At 41.0% G+C, this 27,933-nt stretch overlaps 1 protein-coding gene across 3 annotated transcripts in view; it reads right to left on the bottom strand.

Moving 5' to 3' along the window:
* LOC147659607 (tubulin-specific chaperone cofactor E-like protein) overlaps positions 1–27,933 on the bottom strand; it is a 246,444-nt gene that overhangs the window by 11,785 nt on the left and 206,726 nt on the right. For all 3 annotated transcript variants that reach the window (XM_086951609.1, XM_086951608.1, XM_086951607.1), the window contains exons 6-7: positions 25,891–26,017; positions 15,895–16,011 (exon numbers count right to left, since the gene is read on the bottom strand). In XM_086951609.1, coding sequence (XP_086807735.1) covers positions 15,895–16,011; positions 25,891–26,017 — 244 coding nt within the window. The remainder of the gene's footprint in view (positions 1–15,894; positions 16,012–25,890; positions 26,018–27,933) is intronic.

Raw genomic sequence — 27,933 nt, forward strand, 5'->3', positions numbered from 1 at the left:
GGGGTGAAGTTGAAGACCTCTTCGACTTCTTGCGGTTCTTCTTCTTCTTGTGAGACTTAACAGAGTGCGACGACTTCGAGTGTAACGAAGATGAATTGCTCTGCGACAGAACCCGGAACCTTCCTCTCTACCAGGATTGAGACTGTTGCTGTATCGCACATCAAGAGGCAAAAAGTATTAGGGAATCGCTCCCTCAAGGACTTTGATGCATGGTACGACAATTGAAGCAGGTCGTGGTTACGCGCAAGGCACTAGTGACGGACGAGTTGCAGGACTGTCAACGACTTGCCTATGATAGGTGTTGCAGGGCTTGAATCCAGCCTTCTTCGTGCACATCCATGCCACACCAGGACCACACCAGAAGGCCAGGCTGTAACAAACGTTGGCAAAAAGACAGTAAAAAAATGAGCGGGGTATCTCTCTTCTTTTCTCTCTGCGCCAGTCAGCGCAGTCCCGAACTGACTTTAGCCCTCTGGGGTGGTGCCTAAATAGGTAGCTATATAGGTACCGCACACCACTTCTGGCACCGGCAATTCCACGTGGAGCCGAATGACATCACCTACTCGCATGCAGGGGTACTTCGTAAAATTTCAGGATCCAGTTTGATGCCTGGGGACAAACCGAAGGTAAGGAATCTGCACTTACAATTCTCTATCGAACAAATGCATTACTGGCCTTTTCTGCCTCGAAGGATTGCTATATTAAAATGAGTTTCATGGATGGACATTGTTAGCGTTGTGATTAAGGTCCAAATATTAACCGCTCTTTTTTTACTTTTAAAAACAAGAAAAAAAAGACAGAGCAGAAAAGTTCCTTTATGAGAGAAGTCATGTGGGGCTGGAAGTACTCAATCTGGCCTACAGTCTGTTGTGCACATAAGTAGTGTTAAAGTAGTGCTCAAAGTTGGATTCAAAGGTTGACCTCCTCTGCCTTCCTGTGACACCGACTGCACTTGGGGGTACCACCACCAAAAGGCATAGTTGTGTTACGCCGGATGAGTGAGAGCAGCCTAAAATTATAGGCATGCATGAATGCTACCTCCGTTGATGACAGGAACTGCTTGGTGATTCTAGAGTTGTCACCCAAAAGAAAGGCCATTGCCCTTAAAGTCAGAGTTCATTGCCGTACAGAGTGGGAGGAAATTATTCCATGAGCGCAAGACAAGGACTTCATGACCCTCTAGGCCTCTCAGGGGGGACCGGTCATGTCTGCCATAATGCTCTTCTTGTTAGTGTGACATAACCACATTTGAAAGCCATTATCCTGACTTGTCTCTAAATATTTAGCCTTGTGAGAAAGCATCATCCTGAAAACCTAAACAACTTCCAGCACGCAAAAGGAATAACAATAGCATGTACTGGAAGAACGTAGCAGTCAATGCTTCAATTGTCAGTTTGACTTTTCTGTTTTTAGTAACCGGGTCTCAAAGGAGGACACATAACCTCCAGTAAGACTGAACAGGAGGGTGGGAGACAGACCAGAAGAAGGGGATTAGCTACAACATGCTTCTATGTAAGATAGCCATATGTTTATGTAGATCATTACATGGCTGAACGAGCACAAATCTCTCCCCTCAACATGGACAATAGATTTCAATCTGTGGGAAAGGAAATAGATGTCTAGGAACAAATGTACATTAGAAATTGTGAAGAGTCCGTGCCCTTCAAAACAAGTTCTTCCTGCCTGCTGGCAGTCAAAGTTAAGAGATGTGGAGGAGAGAATATTTGGACCAATGGCCTACAGCTACCATGAATATCCGAGCTGAAGACGTTTTCTTTAAGAAAATACCTTCAGAGTTACAGCAATTGTAGTGGGTTTTAAACAGAAAAATGTCACACATACCGGACCCCAGAATTTATTCAAACATACTCTTAATCTTGCAAGGAATATGTTGGTGTCAAGTGGAGGTAAAAACAAGAGGCAGGTAAGGGAGGATTTTACTCTAACTATGAGGGAGAGGAAGGAGGGCGAGAACAAACATCTGAAAAAAATTGAAGAAGGTATCATAAAGCAACAAAGGGACATAACTTCTGGGTAAAAGATTAGGGCAGTTGAAATCTACCTCGATTAACGATAATTTCCACATCCCCGTATGATTGGTTTACATAATGAGAGGTTCAAAAGATGAACACTATTGTGAAATCAGGCTGCCTCTCTTTGCGATAAGTGTTTGCCTGAGGGTGTGCAGGCATGCATGGACGTGATAGTGCCTCTTCTCAGAACAATGGGTGAGCCAGGGGTTCCTGTACTTAGGGAACTGGCTCGTAAAAGCATTTACAAGCAAAGAGGACCCAAAATACCTTTAGGGGCATCTTGGTGTGTTTCTGCAATGTTCAGCAAGCCAGAAAGTCTGAGATGGAAAAAAATTGAAAGATTCAGTTTCAAATAGACTTTTTCCCATGCTAGAAAATAAATGTTTTTTTAGAAAAGCAGCATTCCTCCTTCACTTACATGTCTAACATGCTCAAGCGAGGTAACTCAGAGGGGTTCAAAGAAAGACATTTCAGCCTGAAGGCAACTTGTGTGAAATTACTGGCTCACAAAAAGTACAATTTCACCATAGAAGATTGACCTCCAAATAAAAGAACCTGAAATGGCTGTTACAAGTCTTTCTCGAGACGAATAAATACTTTGATAATAACGCATGATGAAGATCATGAACAATGGGATTTATAAATGTAATAATAATTTGCAAAAATCTACTTTTTTCTTCAGCAATTCCGAGGTAAACCTCTAAACTCTCTCCATTTAGTCATTCTCTTTAAATTTTATGGGAAGAGGCCCTTTATAATTTCATTTTTCCCTCATCCTGTGCCTTTTCACTTTTATTTTAGTAAACCATTACTTTATGGTAAAACTTATTGTTAACATTATCCTTTCTCTTTAACCCTTTTTAACCACCCACTTTGCCAATTGTTCCTCCTTTTTTTAACTTTCCTTACTTAATTTCCATGAAATGTGTGCATGCTGAAGCAATTAAACCGAAAAAAGTTAATGCCTCCTTAACAGACATTGATAGGATCTTTCCTAGACCGGTCTCTTTAACAGCAGTGGCTTTAAAAAAGCCTGTCCTGTAAAACACCACTCTGGAATTCAATATATTTTGTCTGGCACCTTTCGTTCCAGACAGGGCCAAAATGATATGCTTTCAGATAGGAATGTACAGAGAGCTAAAAGTAGCCATAGAAAGTCTATTAAGCATATTCGCAAAAGAGCAATCCTAATTAAAATAAAATACAAAAGACAAATGGTGCCAAAGGATTCATTAGGTCGAAGTCTACCAGATAGCCCAGCTGTCTGGTTTCCTAAAGACATCTTGGGTACATTCAGAAAGCCGCCTGATGATTACCATTGGCTTTGTGGTTTGTAACTCACATTTTCTGGTTTTATGTTTGCTGGGTTTATTTGCTTTAGGCTGTCCAGCTCGAGTTTATCCCTCCCGCTGCCCATGCATGTTTACCTTATTCTTCCACGAACTCACTTTCTATAAACAGGCCTTTAAATCTTGTTCTTATCTTGTCACATTTGTTGTGCCTTAAAAGACAGAGGTCAAATGTTAAGCTCTCTCTTCCAAAGGAGTTTGGCGTCCGTTTACTTTTCTTTCTCTGACTTCAAACTGAGAGAATGTATCCATGCAAGAGAAGAGAGTGTAGGATATTTTATTTTTCTTGCTCGCCCCGCCCCCGAAAAAAGAAGAAAAACTGTGCTGAAGTAAAATTAGTACAAATGAAGGACATGTTTTGTAATTCTGAAGAGTGGTGCAAACAAATATGTGAATCCGATCAAATAACATCAATACACTAGGTTATGACATTTGCACACAATATTGTTTGTGTTCTGTGTTCAGTAAAACTATACTCCGGTGCAAATGCAATTTTCATTTCCATTGAAAATGTGTTGTCTGTAAAGGCAGTGCACGACCACAACATGCATACTCCACTGTACGCCACTCCAGTCTAGTCTACGCATTTCCACTCCACGACAAAACACCATCACTCCACTTTAAACACTCTACGGCACACCACTCTACTTCATGCCACTCCAATATAGGCCACTCAATCCACGTCTTACCCCACTCGAATGTACCTTTCTCCACTGCACCCAATCTACCCCACTCCACTGCACCCAATGTACCCCACTCCACTGCACCCAATCTATCCCACTCAACTGCACCCAATCTACCCCGCTCTACTGCACCCAGTCTACCCCGCTCCACCACAATCTACCCTGCTCCACCACAATCTACCCTGCTCCACCCCAATCTACCCCGCTCCACCCCAATCTACCCCGCTCCACCCCAATCTACCCCGCTCCACCCCAATCTACCCCACTCCACCCCAATCTACCCCACTCCACCCCAATCTACCCCACTCCACCCCACCTCACGCCAATCTACCCCACCTCACGCCAATCTACCCCACGCCAATCTACAGCATTCCACTCAAATCAACTCCACTCTGCTCCAATCTATCCCAGTCTACCTCACTTCACTTCACTCCAATTTACCCTAATCCAATCTACTCCAATTTAACCCACTCCAATCTACCCCACTTCACTCCACTCCAATGCACCCCCGTCCAATTTACCCTACTCCACTCCAAACTCCACTGCAATCTACCCCCTTCCTTCCAATCCAATCTACCAGACTCAACCCAAATCTCAAATGCAATCTACCCCACTGCTCCCAAATCTATCCATTCCATCAAATACACCACTGCAATCTACAAGACTCCACCCCACCCAAATCAGCCCCAATCTACCCCTCACTAATCTACCCCACCCCAATCTACACCTCACTAATCTACCCCACCCCAATCTACACCTCACTAATCTACCCCACCCCATCTACCCCTCACTAATATACCCCACCCCAATCTACCGTATATATTCCAATCCAATCAATCTACTCCAATCCAATCAATCTACCCCACTCCATTCCACACACATTTACTCCACTCCATTCCACACACATTTACTCCACTCCATTCCACACACATTTACTCCACTCCAATCCACACACATTTACTCCACTCCAATCCACACACATTTACTCCACTCCAATCCACACACATTTACTCCACTCCAATCCACACACATTTACTCCACTCCATTCCACACAAATCTACTCCACTCCATTCCACACAAATCTACTCCACTCCATTCCACACAAATCTACTCCACTCCATTCCACACAAATCTACTCCACTCCGAACCAAATCTACTCCACTCCGAACCAAATCTACTCCACTCCGAACCAAATCTACTCCACTCCGAACCAAATCTACTCCACTCCGATCCAAATCTATTTGAACCAAATCTACTCCACTCCAAATCTACTCCACTCCGAACCAAATCTACTCCACTCCGAACCAAATCTACTCCACTCCGAACCAAATCTACTCCACTCCGAACCAAATCTACTCCACTCCGATCCAAATCTATTTGAACCAAATCTACTCCACTCCGATCCAAATCTACTCCACTCCGATTCAAATCTACTCCACTCCGATCCAAATCTACTCCACTCCGATCCAAATCTACTCCACTCCGATCCAAATCTACTCCACTCCGATCCAAATGTACTCCACTCCAAATCTACTCCACTCCAAATCTACTCCACTCCAAATCTACTCCACTCCAAATCTACTCCACTCCAAATCTACTCCACTCCAATCCAATCCAAATCTACTCTACTCCAATCCAATTCAAATCTACTACACTCCAATCCAAATCTACCCCAATCCATATGTACTCCACGTCAATCCATATGTACTCCACGTCAATCCATATGTACTCCACGCCAATCCATATGTACTCCACGCCAATCCATATGTACTCCACGCCAATCCATATGTACTCCACGCCAATCCATATGTACTCCACACCAATCCATATGTACTCCACACCAATCCATATGTACTCCAATCCAAATCTCCTCCACTCCAATCCAAATCTAGCCCAATCCATATGTACTCCACGTCAATCCATATGTACTCCACTCCAATCCAAATCTACTCCACTCCAATCCAAATCTACTCCACTGCAATCCGAATCTACTCCACTCCGAATCTACTCCACTCCAATCCAAATCTACTCCACTCCAATCCAAATCTACTCCACTCCAATCCAAATCTACTCCACTCCACTCCAATCCAAATCTACTCCACTCCACTCCACTCCAATCCAAATCTACTCCACTCCACTCCAAATCTACTCCACTCCAATCCAATCCAAATCTACTCCACTCCAATCCAATCCAAATCTACTCCACTCCAATCCAATCCAAATCTACTCTACTCCAATCCAATTCAATTCAAATCTACTCTACTCCAATCCAATTCAATTCAAATCTACTCCACTCCAATCCAAATCTACCCCAATCCATATGTACTCCACGCCAATCCATATGTACTCCATGCCAATCCATATGTACTCCACGCCAATCCATATGTACTCCACGCCAATCCATATGTACTCCAATCCAAATCTACTCCACTCCAATCCAAATCTCCTCCACTCCAATCCAAATCTACTCCACTCCAATCCAATCCAAATCTACTCCAATCCAATCCAAATCTACTCCACTCCAATCCAATCCAAATCTACTCCACTCCACTCCAATCCAAATCTACTCCACTCCAATCCAAATCTACTCCACTGCAATCCGAATCTACTCCACTGCAATCCGAATCTACTCCACTCCGAATCTACTCCACTCCAATCCAAATCTACTCCACTGCAATCCGAATCTACTCCACTCCGAATCTACTCCACTCCAATCCAAATCTACTCCACTCCAATCCAAATCTACTCCACTCCAATCCAAATCTACTCCACTCCACTCCAATCCAAATCTACTCCACTCCACTCCACTCCACTCCAATCCAAATCTACTCCACTCCACTCCAAATCTACTCCACTCCAATCCAATCCAAATCTACTCCACTCCAATCCAATCCAAATCTACTCCACTCCAATCCAATCCAAATCTACTCTACTCCAATCCAATTCAATTCAAATCTACTCTACTCCAATCCAATTCAATTCAAATCTACTCCACTCCAATCCAAATCTACCCCAATCCATATGTACTCCACGCCAATCCATATGTACTCCACGCCAATCCATATGTACTCCACGCCAATCCATATGTACTCCACGCCAATCCATATGTACTCCAATCCAAATCTACTCCACTCCACTCCAATCCAAATCTACTCCACTCCACTCCACTCCACTCCACTCCAAATCTACTCCACTCCAATCCAATCCAAATCTACTCCACTCCAATCCAATCCAAATCTACTCCACTCCAATCCAATCCAAATCTACTCTACTCCAATCCAATTCAATTCAAATCTACTCTACTCCAATCCAATTCAATTCAAATCTACTCCACTCCAATCCAATTCAATTCAAATCTACTCCACTCCAATCCAAATCTACCCCAATCCATATGTACTCCACGCCAATCCATATGTACTCCACGCCAATCCATATGTACTCCACGCCAATCCATATGTACTCCACGCCAATCCATATGTACTCCAATCCAAATCTACTCCACTCCAATCCAAATCTCCTCCACTCCAATCCAAATCTACTCCACTCCAATCCAATCCAAATCTACTCCAATCCAATCCAAATCTACTCCACTCCAATCCAATCCAAATCTACTCCACTCCACTCCAATCCAAATCTACTCCACTCCAATCCAAATCTACTCCACTCCAATCCAAATCCACTCCACTCCAATCCAAATCCACTCCAATATACTCCACACCAATCCAATCTACTCCAATCCATTCCAATCCAATCCATTCCACTCCAAACCAATCTACTCCAATCCATTCCAATCCAATCTACTCCACTCAAATCTACTCCACTCCAATCGACCCACTTCAAACCAATCTACTTGCACCAATCCGGTCTTCATTATATTGAAGGGTGAGTGGCAATGGGAGTAGTAATTTAAATAGTGATTAGACACAGTGGTCACACAGGCTGAATACGTGGAAGTGGATATGGGTGCTTTTTCTGTAGTTACATTGAATTCGGACGCTGAGTGAGGATAAAGACCCGTCGGGAAGATTGTTGTGTTTTGAATAGGGGGACGACTGTCAGGACACCTTCTGAATGTAATTAGGATACTGTTTAGTGTATTTAAACATACTCCATTCTTTCTATCTCTACATCTAGAACTTTGTAAACCTATGCATGGATTATTTGACCCTAAAGAAAGGATATCCTTGAAGAGAAACAAACCTGTTTTGATGAGAGGCAGTATATGACAGAAATTGGTGAGAACATCTATACCTAGTTTCATTTAATTGAATTTTAGCTTATTTAACATAGATTAGAGAGAAATGGTTTCCAAAATGAGCCAGTGTTCTTGGGGTGCCTTATTGGCAAAAATAGGGACTCTCAGTGAAGAGGGCCTTCCTCTGAGTCCTTTCAAGTAACCATGAAGACTGCTACTCCAATGTTGACTATGATGCGCATGGTCTACGTAGCCATACAACATGCCCATTTGAGTGTTTGTGAGAATGACCAAGAATGTCATGATATATATGTAAATAGCCTTTCTATTTTCGTTATTTCAGCCATAAAGAAGCTGCAGGTATCTCCCCAAAACACGTTTTGGCTGAAAACAAGAGTGGAAAATAAGTACATTTTAAATATTTTGTGTGAAAACACATTAAAATATTGCCTACACAGGCTTTGGATAATGATTGACTTTAGTCTGTTTTGATAACTAGGAGTTCCAAAGTATTTTCTGAAAATGTCTGTTCATTAGACTAGGACGTATGAAAAATGTGGGTTTGAAATTGTACTGTTTTCAGAAGTATAAACACGGAACTTGGAATAAGATTTCCACAATAAAGTTATTTGTTGGAGTACATCTGTCTATTGGAAATTTCATGATCATTTTAGCTCCCTACTGAACTGTTCTTGTATTTAATATGTAGACTTGGTTGGTCACCAATCTAGTGGGTAGAGCTTGCCCCAGGAATTTCAGAATCTGTGCCCAGTACCCCAATCTACCCCACACTATCCCAATCTACAATCTAACCTACTCCACCCCAATTTACCCCAAATCTATCCCAATCTAAACAAATTTAATCTACCCCACCCCAATCTACCAAGCTAATCGGCCCGCACTGTAATCTGCCCCAACTCACCCCACTCCAATCTACCCCAATCCACCCCACTTCATTCTACCTCACTCTCCTCTCTACGCCAATCTACCCCACTCCACTCCAATAACATTTAGCCATGCTGAACAGCAGCTATGCTGGTGTACATAACGGCTAACACAAATTGCCAAAGCTAATAGCTCTCGCATAAACAAGACCCATTGGTTTTGCCAATGCTTGTTTTACATATGCTTGAGAAATCATTTGGTTACATGTATGTCCCTGAATTAAACTGCATGAAGTAGTCCAACAGTTTGGGGTCTTGTACACTACCCAGGAGCATTAGTTCTCCATGGAAAATCATTTAAGTGCCAAATAGAGAAATGTATGATGCTGCCTCACAGCTCTCTGAGGAATGGAGGAGGTGAGGACGCCCTTAACACATCGAGCTGTTAAATTGGCAGGACTCCAGTCTTCTGCATATCCGGCCATGTTACTTGGCAAAGTTATAGTTACGTATTTATGGTTGCCAAAGAACAACAAAACACTTCAGATGCAAATCAAGGGGATCCGAAAGTAAATATGTGAATTACAGCTAATAAGCACTCCAATTAGAAACCCCTAGTGTATAAAAAGCAGCTATAGTTCTATACGCAAGCCACTATTACCATATGGATTGTTTTTGTGATACAAACAAGGTCTCCCCATCACCATAAATTTAAATCTTGAAGAAACCCTTTCCACACTGCGTGATGTCTAAGTGACAATTGTAATTATGGACTATTTAGTCATATAAGATGAAAAGGCCACTAGACAGGAGAAAAATAGAAGCACGCTAAGGTGTTATCGATGTGGCAGAGAAGAGACACGAGCTTGAGGATATAATTCAGAAATATGCATTCTTGTCATTCTTTACTAAACATTACATTCTCTGTGTAGGTTCGCAAAAATGCAGAGAGTAGAGAGCCCGAAGGCCATGAAGGTCGAGACTGAAAATAAAATATAGGAGAAAATGATCTGCCTAACCAGCTAAAACTAGGACCACTCTTGGTATCTGAATCTACACCAGCATCTCGGTAGATATCGACCATAACGACCACTGCGATGAAATGCTGAATTTGGTCTAATAGAATAAGGCCCAATACAGTCACAGTCAAGTTTGCTACTTATTTCAAATTGTGAAGTAACCATGGAAACATACAACAGAAAATGAATCACAGTTTCAGAAAAGTATCTCTACTACCTTGAAACATGAGGCCCAAATGGAAGATGTATGGGAAGCAATTCGTTTAAGAGGGATTATGACACCACCGAAGGCAAGAAACTGGGCGCAGTTCTTTGGATGACGATACTTTGATGGATTAGTGAATGCATGCCGATAGCAAAGGCCATGAACTGACTAAAGCCGTTGCTGCAGTAACGGCAATTAAAACTGCATCCTCGTGTGTTTGCAGTTTGAGTAGACGTCGAAACAAAAGCTCAAAAAAGTGCATCATGACATTCACAAGCAGATGTCAGTGTGATTTGGGAGATGGAGCTTCAACAGAGGCCAAAGAAACGATCCAACCATTTCACGCATACTATAAAATCCTAAATAAACACCATTTAATATAAAGTAGACTTGGAACGCAAATTGTGCAAATCACATTAAAACAAGACTGCTAAAGAAAGAATGCCACAAAAACACGATGCAATAACAGGACAACCAATTAAAAGTTTTTCTTGTCAAATCCTGGATAGATTCCCAAATTGCATGAAACAATCACACAGAAGCTTTGGTAAACAGAACTCTAAACTTTTAGGAGTCTGGGATGTGCTCAAGAATGTACAGCTAACCAATAACGACATAGGAGACCATGGCAGATAGGTGCCTGCATTCTCATACTGCACTGTGCCAATTTATTTAGCACCCTCATTTTGTTTATGCACCCCAAACTGCCCCCAGTCCTAAGTGCCACCTTCCAAACCAATCTTTAATTTGTGTCGGTCAGCTCTTTATGTTACTCAACCTACTCAATGACCGTAAAGTACCTATAAAACAAGGAAACCTGCCAGCGACTATGCAACATCCATCCTCTATCATTAGCCTCTTGCGCTGATCACTCTTTGCTCCTATACTTGAATCCTTGTTACACAAGAGAGCAAAATGAAGGGCTGGTCCGCTTCCTCTGCTGGGCTGGGAAAGTAGCGACAAGGCAAAGCATATCAGCAAGTCATTGAAATGACAAAAAGCTAGAGCTGCTTGGAGAGGTAGCATTTCAGGGCCTTGAGTGCTGGGCTGCAGAGAATGCGCTTTTTGTTCCCTCTTCGGAAGGAGCTTCATGTGATCAATACTGTGCCACTGTGGCTGTCTGCAGATGATGGAGCCTGGCAGGACCTGGGACCCGGGGGAAATTTGTTTAATGTAAGAATGTTCCATCACACAAGGGAACCTCTGTTTGCCGAGGTAACAGGTAACCTGGGCAACCCCCATGGGTATCCTCAGGCCTGGCAGACAAAGCATACCTTCATTAGCTCAGAGTGTCCAAATACCGGCTGCTGCCCTGCTCTCACAATAGCCCCAAGATACAATCGTCCTATTTAGAAACCATTAGCTCTCAGATAAGGAGGAATACTCTTCATATTTTACCAACAGTCCCACTAGCAACAATGGCATTAACATTTCAGTATGCTAACGAACGTAGCAGGTGGCATTAGAGGCTTTCTAAGAACCTGTCATTCATGCTTCCCAGCAACCTATCGGAGCCCATTATGTCCCTCCCCTAGCACCTCTTCCAAAGTTGGTCATGAGTTATGGGAAATCCCACCCCCTGCCATCACTTTTGCTTCAATTACCCACGCTCACCTCTTGACCCCAAGTGACTGTATCGACCTACCTCCCTGCCTCCGGCAAGCCTTGCACAAACTCATATTGACCTCTTAACACATTTCCTAGAAGCATTCTTAAAGAAGGACTCAATGGTCCATTTAAAGACCTTCCCACCTGTTACAAAAACATTCACAGGATGAACCTTTCATATTGCCCCTAGAGATTTTATACCCACATGGCATTCTCCTCCCGAAAGCGGACACCCATGTCTGTGTTTCCTCACTGATTTCCTCACCTCAAAGGAACACCACAGGCAGTGCAATCTTGGTACTACAGGTAGATTCATCCAAAATAACTATTAACATGCATGTACTGCCATCCTTTGTGGAAGGACAACATGTCTTTAATCTGTACACCTAAACTATTGGCCCAGCGCGTCCGATTATATAACATGTTTACACTATTAGCTCACCCTAAAATAGACAGCATTTATAAATAAGACTGCTATTACTATTTTGACTCTTTCAACTGTTTTTTTTCCTGTAGGTTAGGTTTGCGGACAATTAACATTTAAAATTAACAATTCTAATGGTTGTTCCCACCAGTCCTCTTTTTTACTTGAACAGTTCGCCATGATCTCCTTTTTACTCCATTAGGCACATTCTCTTACTGCTTCCAAGTAAGTTTCTGCTCCCGCCGTTTTCTCATGTGCAATGTGGTATGAAATCAGCAATCAATGATCTCAGAAACGTCTTCAGCGAGGCATTTCCTCAAGTAATAGACCTATACCAGAGGTCTCCACATCTCTTCATTGAGAACACACCATTGCCAAAAATAATGCTAAACAATAATGTTGAGATGTTCTTTTTACAAGTTCACTTTGTCAAAATGATCACAAGCATCTGTTTACATAATTATCATGCCGCTGGAATGTTTTGCACTGAACTGTAGCACCCGTGCAATTCTCCATTCGTGAAATTCGTGTCCTCCACAGGATTGCTATTTCGCTAGCTTCTAACCTACCCTGGAAGCTAGAAATTCCTTAGCCCATGTCTCATCTTAGCTTTAACTGCCCCCTCTGGCAACAAGCATTTGCAAAGCAATAGGTCTCACATTTTATTTTTGAAGTTAAGAGCTATAAACATTGTAATGGAATTGTGTTTTACTCATGTGAGCGAGAGCGCCAGTGCAAAGGTGATAGAAAGCGAGAGAGAGATGGTATAAAGAGATAGTTAGAGTTCTTTTCATATTTAAGTGAGAGGTAGAGTGAAGAGAGAGCGAATGAGAGAGTTAGCGAAAGGTAGAGAGAGAGAAAGAGAGCTTAGAGGTAGGTTGGTAAAGTTGGAGGAATAGAGTTCTTTGCATATTTCAGTGAGAGGTAGAGTGAAGAGAGAGAGAATGAGATAGAGAAAGGTAGAGTGAGAGAGAGAGAGAGAGAGAGTTTAGATGTAGGTTGTTAAAGTTGGAGAGATAATTGGGTGGTAGAGTGAAGAGAGAAATACATCTTTTGATTCTGGGCAAATCACTTAATCTCCCAGCGCCTACCAAAAAAAACAGGGATTGAAGCGCTATAGAGTTACTACACACTGGCCCATGCTATGTGATTCAGGAATACATGCTTGCCTGGGGACAAACTGGAGGCATTAGAAGCCAAAGCTATAAAATACAATAGTCTTCTACTGACACTGAATATTGCTGACTACAGTAACATGCAGAATATGAGACTTGCTCAAGACAAATGTTTAGAAAAGCAATAGACTACAAAGTTATTGGGTAAGATTATGAATGTTTCCTACTATTCCAGATAAATAAACGGTGTTTATCTAATATCTCAAGTAGTGAACAGCAGGACTACTGTCTAAAGGAGAATACCAAATAAAAGTCCCTGTTTAAAGAAAAGGGGTGCTTTGATCCTGCAGTATAGAACGGAACACTTGGTGTTTGAAGTTCACATATTTGTCTTTTTATTTTTTCAACTGACGTGATATCGCTACCATTAAGTAACAGAACGAGGAACTGGCAAAACAACATTTTTTACATAACAGCTTCCCAGCATTGGAGAGACGATGTAAAATGAGATACAAAATTAACATGGCATTAACTCTTTTTTAAAGGCTCTCTTTAAAAGGGATCAGATTTGCATACAAAAAAATAGCTGTGATGTGAACAGAGATGTGCAGCCTGATCTCTGTGTGAGTGAATGGCAATTGCAAATATTGTAGCTGCTGTGTAGAAAATATTTCAATGGCTGCTGCATACAAAAGCGCAGGGGACCAGATGTTGGAGCCCGCCATCCTTGAGGTTGGCAGGAAATAGGTGTGTGTGCATTAGCAAGAGGGTAGAGTGGCTCTGACCTGCTTGACCAGAAAATCCAGGAGCTTGTTGCAGTTCTTCTCGTTCCTAGCTGTTATGTACTGTAGGGAGTGGAGCTGCAAGTTCTCCAAGGGCCGAGGAAAACTGGGTGTCACTTCAACCGCACACACACAGCACAACATAGCAGCAACTTGAACTTCCCCGCCACATGTGGGGAAGAACAGCCTACTTGGGGGAGAGCGCTTTCGGTGTGCTGTGTCACTGTGACAAAAGTCCTTATAGGAGGCGGCGAGTGAGTGGCTGCACTCTTGTGAGACCTTTCAATGCACAGATGAAGCTGGAAATAAGCTTAAGTGCGTGAGTGAACGTTGAAAGTGGCCTGTGAAATGTAATGCTTGTTACATACAGTGACTGTGACGGTGAGGACATCACGGGGGAGATGGAGGGAAAGTGAAAGCGTGCCATGCGCGCGTTGTCCTGGAAAACGACGTGGGACAGGAGATGTGCACGCATACAGAGTGCACATCCCCTGTCCGTACGCGTCCACATTTCCTGTCCCCCTTCCGACAGAAAACCGACGACAATAGGTCTCGCCAAGGCGAGCAGTGCATGCTCTGCGTCATTAGGCGAGACCTAAAAAGGCATTGTCTTTATACAGCCTTGCCTTCTTCGGTCTCTTATCAGTACCAAAAATGCAGTCCCAACATACTCCTGGCTGTTATGTATGCTAATAGGACGCTGCCCATTTTTGCTTGCTTCTACAAATTCTTAGAGTATAAGTGTGGACTGGTCTCTTTCCACTCTTGTTTCACATGGTTTCTGCAGTGCTGACTTCATTACCTCCTCTCACGACTCTGCTTGTTCAAGTATTTGTCTAGAGAATTCTTTGCTTGATGCAACCATAAACTGTTTGAGTTAGTGGTTTTCTGGGAGTACCACAGTGAGATCCCATAAAAAAAATTATTTCCGTGATTAATGGTACCCTCTAATTACTGTATGCAGATTGTGTTGGGGTAGAGTCTATTTTAGCTTGCAGTATAAGTAACAGCCTTAACCATTTGGACACTCTGGTTTATAGCAATAATATCAATTAGGTAAAAAGGATTCAAAGCACTTTAATTTCTAATGGAGCTTAGTTTCCATTTCATACTATCCAAGCCCCTCTGGCCCACTGCTCAGTAGCCCTAGTATTGTCTGAAGGGAATTTACCTAACCAGGCACCATACAACAACATAGTACCATTTCTTCTTTTGTTGTATACAAAGCCAGTAATTCATCAAAACTCCTCTCCTAATCTGACTGGCCCCAATTTGCTCTTGGATTCACAAAAATACAGTGTCAAGTCAATAGGATGTTCCCTTCTCACATGCCTCCATTTTACCATCTGTAGCAGTTGCTCTTTTATCATGATGGGAGGAAAAAAACATTTTTTAAGTAGTGAACTGGAGGAATCAATTCAGTTCTGCCGAGATATCTTGGGCAGTATCCCACAACAATTATCTTTGGCCACTAGAGTCGATGGTCAGGCCTTAACAAGGGACCAGGACTCAGTAGAGGCACAGGTTCTTTTTACATCCATCAATGGCATTTAGTGCTATTGGTCCACATTCTGCAAACATTTCCTAGAGCACTCACCTGCGGGGAACCTTCTCCTGTGGCAGATCCAAATGGTATCGGATGAAAAATCTCTCAGAGTCCTCTCTCTCACCATCAGTGACAGCACTTCCATTCAATTTGGAGACACAAGGTAATCTGCAAAGGCACACCAGAAAAAAGAGATTGAGGCATTTTGGCAAATGTGTACAGGGAACTTGGACTTGAACAGCTGAGCTACATACAAAGGCCACACCAGGATAATGCACACTGACAGAGCCTCTTGCACTACACCACTCTACTTTTGATGCATGACACATCAATGACATTACTTATCTTCATCCAGAGTGCACACATTCATCCCAAAACACACCACTAAAATGCAAAACAAATAACATCCCATCAAACAGAAACCACCAGAATACCCAGCTGATACTTAATGAACAGTGGGAAATAACTCCCTGTTCAGAATTAGTTGCAACACTCTGCAACCACGTGCGGACAGACAAAACCTCACTAAATGCCAAGGAGTATCCAAAATATTCTAAATTTCAAGGGTTGTCTACAAAGCTCAAACCCTTTTGATGTGGTTTTCATTTTATGGTACACATGCATACGTCACCCTAAATTTAATAATATCATCTTTCAGCGGGCCACCAACTTTACAATATACACTAAACCGATGTGCTCTAACATAAAAGCCTTTAGGTCTATACATACCACTACATAGGATACCAGGGCATTTACATACAACTACGTTGACACCACAGCATTGACATCAAGATTCAAGATTAGGATAAGATTCAGGGTTAGCATTAGGCTGAAATAAGGGACAGAATTAGTCTTGGTGTTGTGGGAAAATGTAGTATTAGGTTTGAGATTAGGTTTAGGAATACAGTAAGAGTTTGAGGACAGGCCAGGAGTTAGGTTTAGGGTGAAAGGTACCTCGAGGTTAGGCTCAGTGATAGGTTTATAGTTAGAGTCGGGTTAAGAACTAGAGAAAGGCTTATGATTAAGGTGACACTTATGGTAAACTTTGATTTGGAGTTAGGGTAAGGGCAAGAGTTGGGGTTAGGCTCAAGTTTAGGGTTCAGCTTTGCACTGGAGATTGCGTTTTTGGTTACTTAGCAGGCAATGGCTAGGGTTAAGTTTCAGGTTAGGGTAAGGTTTAGTTTAACGTTAAGGTATAATGACCGGTTTAGATCTAAGCATGCAGTGGGTTTATGGTGTTGGAGGGGAAATCAAGCAAATCTCAGGTATCTACGTGTCACATAACACAACAGAGCTATTTTCAACAAACAGTGGATTAGGCAGCAGACTGTGCATTTTTTCAAGTACCCTCTGGTTATCTCTAAATTCCCTGCACTGATGGAATCCAAACAGCATTAGAGCAAGTTACTAGACCTGTACTGGGCAATGTATTCACAACTGAGGCTGTTTGTCACAACAGGCACACTCTAAGGAATAGAAACAACAATGGAAATGAAAGAAACACAAGCACAGCCTAGATAAACACCAGGCATGGCCCTTACATGTAGACATTACTAAAGGTCAACACTGCTTCACAATACTGGCAATAAAAAGAAAGACTTTAGTGTCAGAAACCATTACATTTGCTGTAATCCAAAAATTACTGAAAGCCTAAAATCAACAAAGCTTAAAGTTCACTAACTGGTACAGCGAAATGGGCTAATCTATTTCCCACCTCGCTCTTACATATGAAAATATAGTTACACAAAAAATGTGTGTCACAAACATAGGGATAGAGGGTTCAGTTCTATACTTCTTTAGAAAATGCGATCCTCTGACAATGGGTATGATATATTTGCACTTTTCAGCATATAAGTTGTTACATGTACTACTATGATGAACGAGAAAAATATGCACAAAAACAGGTCTAGCTACATTACATGTTTTGCTCTGGGTGACAATTGAGGGCCATAACAGAATGTTTTATCAAGGTGCCACGAATTCTCAATGAGTGTGAGTTTTGGCTGCTTTCATCTCCAGTGTGCAGTAGCAGAAGCCATTGCATGATGGAGGTCAGGCTGAGTGAGATTTATCCATGCTGATAAAAAATGTCTGTGACCGTGCTTCTTTTATATACACCCTGAAGACACATAATAATAACAAAGGGCCTGATTTAGAATTTGCCGATGGGTCACTGCGCCACATTTGTGATGGATATTCTGTCCGCCATATTACAAGTGCCATTGGATATATTGCCCTTTTAATATAGCGGATGGGATATCCGTCACTTTTGTGACAGAGTAACCAGTGTGTCGTACTCTAAATCAGGCTCAAAGATCTTTAAACGTTTGCAATAGGATATGTGTATGTAGGTTAATTTAACCGTAACTGGTGTGGAAACTTCAGTTTGGTCTGTGTTAGACCGTTCCTATGTACTGATTATAGCGATTCCGGATTATTTAAATGTTTTTTCACTCCTGTCGAATTCATTTCTAGTCCAAGTCTTCTTCTCATGGAGTTTATGGGAAGAACAAATAACATTTGAACTTCTATTAAAACTGTGAATATTATTTAGGAAAATGAATGCCATCAATTTGGTTGACTAATCTACTTCGGGCTTAACCAGGAAAATGTTACTGGAATACATTGCACCGTTACTACCTTTTATGCAAGAAACATAGTTACAAAACACTGTTGACAAATTGAAGGACTCAATATTCAAAGTGTGATCCATATGGGTATAAGATCACATAGCAGAAATAATGAACCTAGAAGCATGATAAAAAAATTCTTGGAATATATGGATGTCATTAAGCGTGTGATGGTCTCCCCAAAAAAAGAAAGCAATTCAAATGGCCACGGTGATTTGTATATCCTTGGTGTATGGTGAACTGTGCTTCTTATTTTCTTTTTCTTTTCCCTTTTCTTGATTGCTTTCTCAGGATTTAGATCTTGCATTCAGAAGCTATCAAATTTTGGTAAGTCGCAATTTCGGTCTCATTCACTGTTGACCATATATATGAACTATATGCTCTTTGAAGGCTACATAACAGATACTATTCTATACTTTGCGAGTAACCTTATGCTTAATTTTCCTGATGGTTCCATTTGAGGTTTCGGTCCGTTGATTCACTTACTGGCTTCATGTTTCAAAACCCATGTACTTATTATGAGTCCTATTGACGTTAACTGACTCTGAATTCATGGAGCGCTCCTGTTTGAGCTCCCACCAATATTGACATGTCACTTCATTTCTTATATCCTTCTAGATAGTCACTAATATGCTGATATGGTTAAATCAAGTATTGCGAATATGTTTAAGTGTACCGTGTTTATATCAACAAACTGCTACATGTTTCTTTATCTTGAATATCATTTCATAAATATGTTGTTCCCCTTTTCCCTCTGTTATCCCTCTTATATATATATATTTATCTTACTATCTTTGATGCTTTTACCTATATTTACCTATTGATATGTACTAAAATTGTATTTACATAACACTATCCTTTATTCACATGTCTTATCTTATTCTTTATTTCTGATATCTATACCTACAAACACTCTTTGCACATATTGATATTGCACTAAAAATTACACATTACTATCGTTATTCATATATGTACTACACTTACCCCATACCGGCTCTTGTCTTATACCAGTCTTTCCTGTCTCCTTTTCTTACCCTTACCTGATTCCCCTGTTCCCTTTGCCTAACTTTCTATTCCTGCTTCTCATTTTCCTAGGACCGCCATTTGACGTTTGACTGTTTTTGACCATCTGTTTAGTGGCACAACCCAGGTTGTTAATGTTCCTGTGTAGGTTTGTTCCTTTTGTATCAGCCTTGAAAAAGCCCTAGGTCGGCTGGCATTTGGACGAAACATATGTCAGCTGTCTTGATGTTTACTTATATTTAATGAAGTAAAGCAAAAAAAGTTATAAATACTAAGCATCTTATTTTGTGTGTTTGCCACGCCAATCAGAATTTGCATTCCTTTACCCATGGACCTCAAACACTTATGTTAGCAGGAACCTATCTCATATCTAGAACACTTATGTAACGCAAGGTGGTCCTTGGGTGAAACCATCAGATAGGTATATGCTACTACAATGATTGGGTAATGTCCACTTGAGTGTGAACCCTGATTGCACCCACGACCTGGAAGCGCTATCAAATGACCAAGACATAATATTTTTTTTCGCAACTGATGTTACCAAAATCACAGTTTGGTAGAAGAAAATTATGGGTCGAAAGCCAACTCTATGGTCTTCCACATTCTTTCTTTTTTAAGTTGCTCACAATAATAAGGGCATACATCATAAGAATTCTATGAAGCTCAAAGAACATATCAAAAAATTTCAGCGAGAAAAAATAAAAAAATGAAAGTAGTCTTTTATATTATATGTTGCAATTTGACCTATTTTTTCTTATTTATGTTATCAGTGAGTGTATGTGCGTTTGTATGAATGCGGTATCTCGTTAGCATTCACCTACCCAAAAGGTAGCTGCTGTACAGAGGCTAAAACAAGCATAAAATCAGTCCATGAGTGATAGGAGTGGTAGCTGGTTTGTGGATGGTTAATTCATTGCAATGCAATGTAGTGTTCTATAAGGAGGTGCATCTGCAGCTCTTTCCTAAATGCAACATCGATAAGGTTATCCAAATGGATAGAGAGATGTTGTTTCAGATCCTGGGTGCAAAAATGGAAAAGGCCTGTTGCCTTGATTTCTCTTTTTTTGACTCCTTACTCTGCAGCCTAATGGTTTTCTGGCTGCGGGTGTACCGAGAACCACAAGAGATAGATTGTCTGCAAGATTAGCAGGGTTGATGGCTGTTGTGGCACTGTAAATGATGAAGGTAGATTTGAAGACAGTGCAGGCCAGTAAAGGAGAGTTCAATCAGGATGGGCGTGATGAGATCATATTTCTTCAACCCCGGATGACGATGACGTGTTGCGGCATGTCGATGCCCTTAAAGGGTGCCAGTATGGAGTTTTGGAGACCACTGAGTAGGGTATTACCACCATCCAGATGCAAGTGTACGGGTTCTTTAACAGCAGTTTTGTAGTCGCTCTCTGAAGAAATGATTTCACTTTCGTTAGAAGACAGTGCTGGTACCAAGCTGCTTCTGATTTTTTGGCAATATGTTACTTGAGGGTAAGGTTGGTGTCCAGAGTGATTCCAAGTGGCTTGACATTTAGTGGGTCTGGTAGGCTCTGGACATCCATGTCTGGATGATGCACAGGCAGCGTTTGAGGCACTGGATGTTTGAATCAGAGGATTTTAAAGTGGATTTGTACATCATCAACATCCTGGTAAATCTTTTTTTACCTACTAGTAAAGTACAGCTCCATGTAGAGGTTGAAGATGCCAAGGGACAGTAAGGAACCCAGGGGACTACTTGTGAGGGGGATCTTCTGGAGCTGGAGGTGCCTAGGTGAACAAATTGATATAGGTTGGAAAGGTAGAGGGAGAACTGTGAGGGACATTGACAGGGATTCCCATTTGAGAGGGTGTGTATGAGTGTGGGATGGTCGACTGTGTTAAAGGCAGATCAGGGGTTGAACAATATCAGGAGACAGGAGTCATGTTCATCTGTGGTCAAAATGGTGCTGTCTAGAAAGTGTAATGCAGCTGCCTACAAAGAATAATGTAGGTCAATGTTGCAGCATGATCTGAAGCTGGACTGGTAGTCATGTAGAAGATGGTAAGCATTAACTTGATCTTAGAGATGAATGTAAACTGTTTTTTCAATACCCTTTCCGATAAATGGCAGGTGAGTGATGGACCTGTGGTTGGCTATGTCACCAATGCCTAGGTGTAGGTTTGTTTATGAGCGGGATGATCTTGCCTGTCTTAAGAGCTTTTAAGAAGCGGTCTTGAGTGATTAGGCATTTTATAGTTCATTTTATAGCCTAATATTTGTTAGTTTTTTGCATAAATTATGGATTATAATTTTTTTTTAAACATAGCAAGTTGTTTTTATTTAATACTAATCGTTTTTGCCATTCTTTCTCTCCCCCCCCCTCGACCCCCCCCCCCCATCACTTTTCAGAGATTCGTTTTGCGGCTGTTCCCCCAGTCTTGTCCAGTCCCCTCTGTGTCTGGTAGGATGCAAATGGAGGTGGTGCTTGCTGCTTTTGACTTTATTTTCTCCATGACTTCCATTTCTTTTTTCTTTATTCTTTTTGGCAATGGTTCTTGACAGTCTTTCAATCTTTAGATTTTGGTGTTATTTCTTTCTAAATGTCTTTTTTCCCCTTCATGTGTTTGTCTCTTTCTTTAACAGTGCCCTTATTGTTTCTCTATATTTAAAAGCGTTCTATGTTTCACTATTTATGAATTTACGGTGTAATACATTTTTGATAAAAAATATTTGGTTTTCTATATAAATATATCTTTGAATAATTTAGAGTAGTTTTCCAATTTTTCCAAAAACAGAGCTAATGTTTAACAAAACTTAAATTAAATACTTTATTGATCCAGGTGTCTAATCTGTCTCTTGGTTAAGTCTTAAAATTGAAAGCCATTGAGTGCCACAGGCATTTCCTTCTCGCTCTTATCACAAAAAAATGGGGTAATTGTTTTGTCATAAGTTGTTAAATGAAGAAATAATTGCACAGAAAAATAATTGTGATGCAAAATGAATTTTAATGTACCTTAAAGTTGATAATGTTCCCATTTGTATTTATTTTTTCTAGGAGTTGTATTAACGTTACAAACATTTTCACCAAAGGTATGGAAATGTTTTAAGCAGCAGAATGATGTGAAATTTCCTGACTTTTACCTTGTCTCTCAGCTTTTATTATTCCTCAGCCAGATTTTGGATATTTGGTTCACAAGCTTCAGAGCCACCAATGAAGTTTAATCTAAAACACCATACATTTTGGGCCATATGCACCTGTAGGGCCTGATTGAGATTAGGAGTTGCCCCCGACCGACATCACTGCAGTTTCGGAACCGACCACACAAGGGGTCGGCGGTCCCAAACCACAATTATGATGCAACTGCACATGTTGCAGTCAAAGACTCCCATTTCACTATGGGAGCTTGTACAGCGATCATAAACGTGCTGTTGTACAAGCTCCCATCTCTGCACCGTGCGGCAGGCACCGTCACACGGTGCAGGGAATTACAAAGGGGCACCCTAGGTGCCCTCTAGACTCCAAGTCGGAAAGCCAGACAAGGAAAGCCTGTCAGAAACTGACTTCATAATTATGTGGCTGTTCCGACTGGTCAACAGGCTTCTTGAGCCCATCGGAAGCCGGATTGACTGGCGGGTTTCAAATCTAACCGCGGTCCTTGTAATACGGCAGTTGGATATGAAACCTTGGATGTCAGTCGGAGAGCTTCCAACCTGCGGTGAGAGGCTTTCCGACTGACATCCAAATTAGGCCCATATTATTAATTGCAGATTACTTTCACCAACATTTAAATTCAGTTTAGCAGAGAAAAAAATAATAGTATAATTCACCAATGTTCTAACAAAAGGACAATGGCTAAGAATATAATTATTTGCTGGCAAAAATGGAACACAGGCCTAGAATGCTTTCCCCGAGTATTTAAGGTTGAAAATCTGCTACCCTTTCCACAACTAAGAGAATTCTAAGCATTCCCCCCTCTGCTTTCTAAAGCATTCTAGAAAGAGGGGCCTTATTTAAGGTTCCTGGAAAAAAAGACATGGTTTGTCCTTATTAAATGAATGCCCTCATCCCTCAAAGGCTTCGATAAAATATAATTTACCGTCTCCAGAGGATATTCGTGTCAAAACAAAAACTGATAGACAATAGGAAAATTCATATGCTCAACGTCCTAGACATATTTGGATCTCTTTATAGTTAAAGCTTCATCCCAACTCCAGAGTTGCAAGTACAACACAAAATGTATTCTTTTTGTATAGTAGATTTGTTTTGGATGACTAATATTATGAAGTCAAATTTATTCATTAATGATTATTGTTTCCTTGTGATTTTAAATTCGGATTTAAATCATGTGATTTCTAAATGTCTTGTGATCAGTAATTTGTATGCTGATTATTAACATCATAAAAACATTTAGTAACAGTCTTTTGGGAGCCTAGAATTAGAATGGGAATTATTTGCCAAGTGAATGCTTGTTGGTCTTCTTTTGGCAACAGACTTTGGACACATTAAGCATAATTGAAAGGGCACATCTAAAATACCTTCTAAAGTTTAGAGGACAGAATTCCTCACCCCACTGTCAAAAAAAAGGTTTTTCAATCTTCCTGAAAGTATACAGTACCTTTGTTATGCTGTTCATTCACTTTACTTTTTATTTTCTTGCGAGTAACTAGCATTTTGGTAATTTATGTCCTTTGGATATTGTTAAATCACTTGCTTACTGAAAACAGTTTTATATTTATTGAATATTTAATTAAAGTCTTATTTTCTTCATTTTCTTTCTTTATTAAAATAAAAGATAAATTAGCTCTATGCTTTTTAAAAGACGTGGTTTCTTCGAATGGCATAGTGAAGTTCTATTTATAAAATTACAATTTTTAATCAGTATTAGGTTTTGAGGACTAAATGTGTTTTATCACCTGGTTGGAGAAGTGGTTAAATAGCGATGTTGTTATCTATGGAACTAAGGGTTCTGATCCTGGTTTCTCCCTAACACATCACCAAACTGGATGCTCTTGGACAAAAACCATGCATTTTAAAAAATATTATAATCCATCTCCAATGTTAAATTTGTATAGATTATTTGGTCCTCCCACAGGCACTTTTCATAACACTAGTATAAACCACCACGTTCTATATGATTGTAAATGTACACAGCTACTCATCTTATTTTGTCTTCAACACCTATTGTTTAACTCTACAGCTCAATGGTACAATTTGGCACCTCTACTCAAATGCTGGGCATATCCAAACTTTTACTGCTCCTGACTAAAAGATTAAAGAATTGATTAAGCATTGCATTTAGCTCTTCTGATTATAAATTAGGATTACAACTAATTATGAAGCAGTTTTTTCAACTGGTAATGTAAAGTGCATCCAGGAAGAGTGATGTGTCAACGTAGACTTCCAAATTAGTAAAGAGAGTTATCATCTTTCATTAATTAATTAGCCTACGCTATCTCACCAGAAGCAGAGATTGAAGGAGGCAAACCTATCTGTGCAAATGAATCCAGCCATTAATATTTTAGGGCAGTTATAGAGTTGAGAAGAAATGTACACTATATTGGCCATAACACGTACACATACAAAGAGTTTAAGTAAATTGGTTGCTACAGAAATATATATATATTTTTAGAATTCCCTCCATTTACTGTGTAAAGTTGTTTACTGTCTCCTTTGTAGCCCGCTTGTGTTTCTGATGCACTAAAAAGGTCACAGAAATGTGGAATTGGAAGGAATTGCCACACCGCATACAGTCAAAGCAATATAATGAACATGCATGCAGTTTGCCTCATTCGTCCACTGTCTGCCTTTCTAGAAAATACATTTACACCGCGCAATACAAAATGATCAGAGACGAACCAATGTAAAGATTCAAACTCACACAGATACAATTTCAGTTATGGCATAGTGGCAGAAAACATACAGTTCGTGTTTAGGGAAATACGCATTGTTGGAATTGAGAACAGGGTGTGGAAAAGAACATGAAATAAGTAGGTGTTTTAGGAATTGACGGAGGGAAAGAAACACTGTTATGATGATCAATCAGATGGTCTTAGAATCAGTGTTTGTGGTTTCACCAACAAAACCTCTCAGTAAAACCTTCAGCACAAACTCTCAAACAAAACAATCAAGTAAAATCTCATTATTTAAACAAAAAAAACATGCAGATCTGCCAACTTCTTCTAGAGCCAGCCGAGCATAGCTGTATCCCTACCGGCATCCAGAAAGCAGCATATAGACATCACAACTATCTTAGATCCAACCCTACAAATAGCAAATCCTTCACTGTAGAAGTAAATAATCCTAAACCCTTCCAGAGCATGAAGCACTGCACTTACACCCTGAAGGGTCGAATCACCCACACTAACATTACACCCAGTCACCAACCTTAATTCACAGAGCAGATAGACTGAAAGGGCACACCTTGCTATTACCAGCTTCCTGCGCTCCTCCGTGCTGTAGGACTGCAGTAGAGGGATTCCTAATAACCTCACCTCCTTAAGTTTGGGTAAGCAATTGAGCTTATCAATGTCTTCCCAGCAATTCAGACCTGCTTCAAAAAATAATGGGTTTAGAAATGATGCACAGGCAGGACACAAAATACAATCTGTGACAAATTGGGAGAGAACCCCGTTACTGTGCATTCACTCCAGTGGGGATATCTTCAAAGCCACACTAAAATATATGAGTAGTTAACTACCTACTTAAAACCATGCCCTCATTCAGAAGAATGCCCCCCTTCAGCTTTGCAGCATATTACATATAAATTCTATATTTTCAAAAGGCATCCATTTTCAAACTCGGATTCATAGTGCCCACACAACAAATACACCACCACGTATCATTACTGCGATAACCACAGTGACTTCACTCTCCATTGCCATGATAAGCAAGGAAGGGTGCACACACAATTACACATGCATAAACAGACACACCTGCTAATCATAGCCACACAGCATCCTCGCTGTTAGAACCAGTGCACAAATATATGGAGAATCAATGTATAAATGGATCATTCATGTTCTTCTGATACGTCCATACCCCCACTGTTTAATGGTACCTGCCATACAACTTGGCCTCATGCTGTAACCTAGCATTCCACCACCTGCAACTCAATCCCTACAGCAGTACTCTGAGAATCCCAGCATTTGTTTTCAAGTGATGCCTCTCGCTTGTATATATTTTCCAGCCCAACATCCAGGTTTTGGATTCCGTCTTCTGTATGTTGAGGCTAAGCTGCAGCAGTGGGTGAGCACTAATCGATTATGCATATTAATTTGGCGATGTCCTAGTACACCACCCATGTTACAGACTTGCTCCACGTCCTCAAGGTAACAGTGGTAGACCACCACTTCCATGTTTTTAAATAGTTTTATTTCCTCTACCACATCAGTTCTAGCTCCAGACATGCAGTCAGATTTTGGGGTGCGGGACATCATTTTTGTCACTCTTGAGACTAGCGTTGTATTCCCCAGCATCCCTGACATCCAACAAATACTACAGACATTCCAAAAGTATTTTTATGGGGATCCAGACAAATCTGAGCCTTGCTTCTACTGTATGAAGTTACCCAGCACTGCTTAAAAGAAACTCATAACAGAGGGGCAACCCTGAATGCCATCATCGCCCAACATGACGTAATCACAATAGACCACATCCTACCGGTCGACTGGTCAGACCACACTTAATCCTATTCTCGCAACAGATCATGTGCCAACCTCCCATCCAAGACCCCCCCACATGGACAAGAAACCTAACACAGATCATCATAGTCGACTTAGAAGAAAAAATAAGCACCCTCCTGCCCATCTCCCCAGACGGTCTCTCCACAACAGAACTCACATCCCACTACAACACAACTATGTCCTCCATCTTAGATCAACTAGCCCCCCTGAAACAATCCAGGAACATCCCCTCCAGATCCTGGTTTAACAAGGACATTAACAACGAAAGGAGGGAACTTAGAGCCACAGAACGTCTATGGAGAAATAATCCCTCCTCTAGCCTCTGCGAGAAACTCAAAACAGCAAGAAGAAAGTACAAAAAACATATCCATAACGAAATAACCAACTTTTTCTGCACAGCTCTTGACAACGCGAAAAACAGGCCACAAAACTCTTTAACATCATCAAGCAGCAAACTTCCAGGTCCTCTGCAACCCCAGTTCTGGCCTCCAAAAACCTATGTGACAACTTTGCCAACTTCTTCAACGACAAAATCTTCAAGATTGAGCTATCACTTGCCATCAATCTCAATCCCTCCTGCAAAAACTTAGCCCCAGCAGTTGAAACTACCTCTAGCTTGCTCCTCACGAAAGCCTGGAGCTTCTTCAACTCCGTACCTGAAGCGGAGATTCTCAATTAATCTCATCCTACAAGCCTTCATCCCACATCCTCAACCCTGTACCCACCCAAATTACCAAAAAGCTGAAACTCTCGCTTGTACCACTATGGTGTGAAATCATAA

The sequence above is a fragment of the Lissotriton vulgaris genome, unplaced genomic scaffold (genome assembly GCF_964263255.1).
Source record: "Lissotriton vulgaris unplaced genomic scaffold, aLisVul1.2 SCAFFOLD_401, whole genome shotgun sequence".
NCBI lineage: Eukaryota > Metazoa > Chordata > Amphibia > Caudata > Salamandridae > Lissotriton > Lissotriton vulgaris.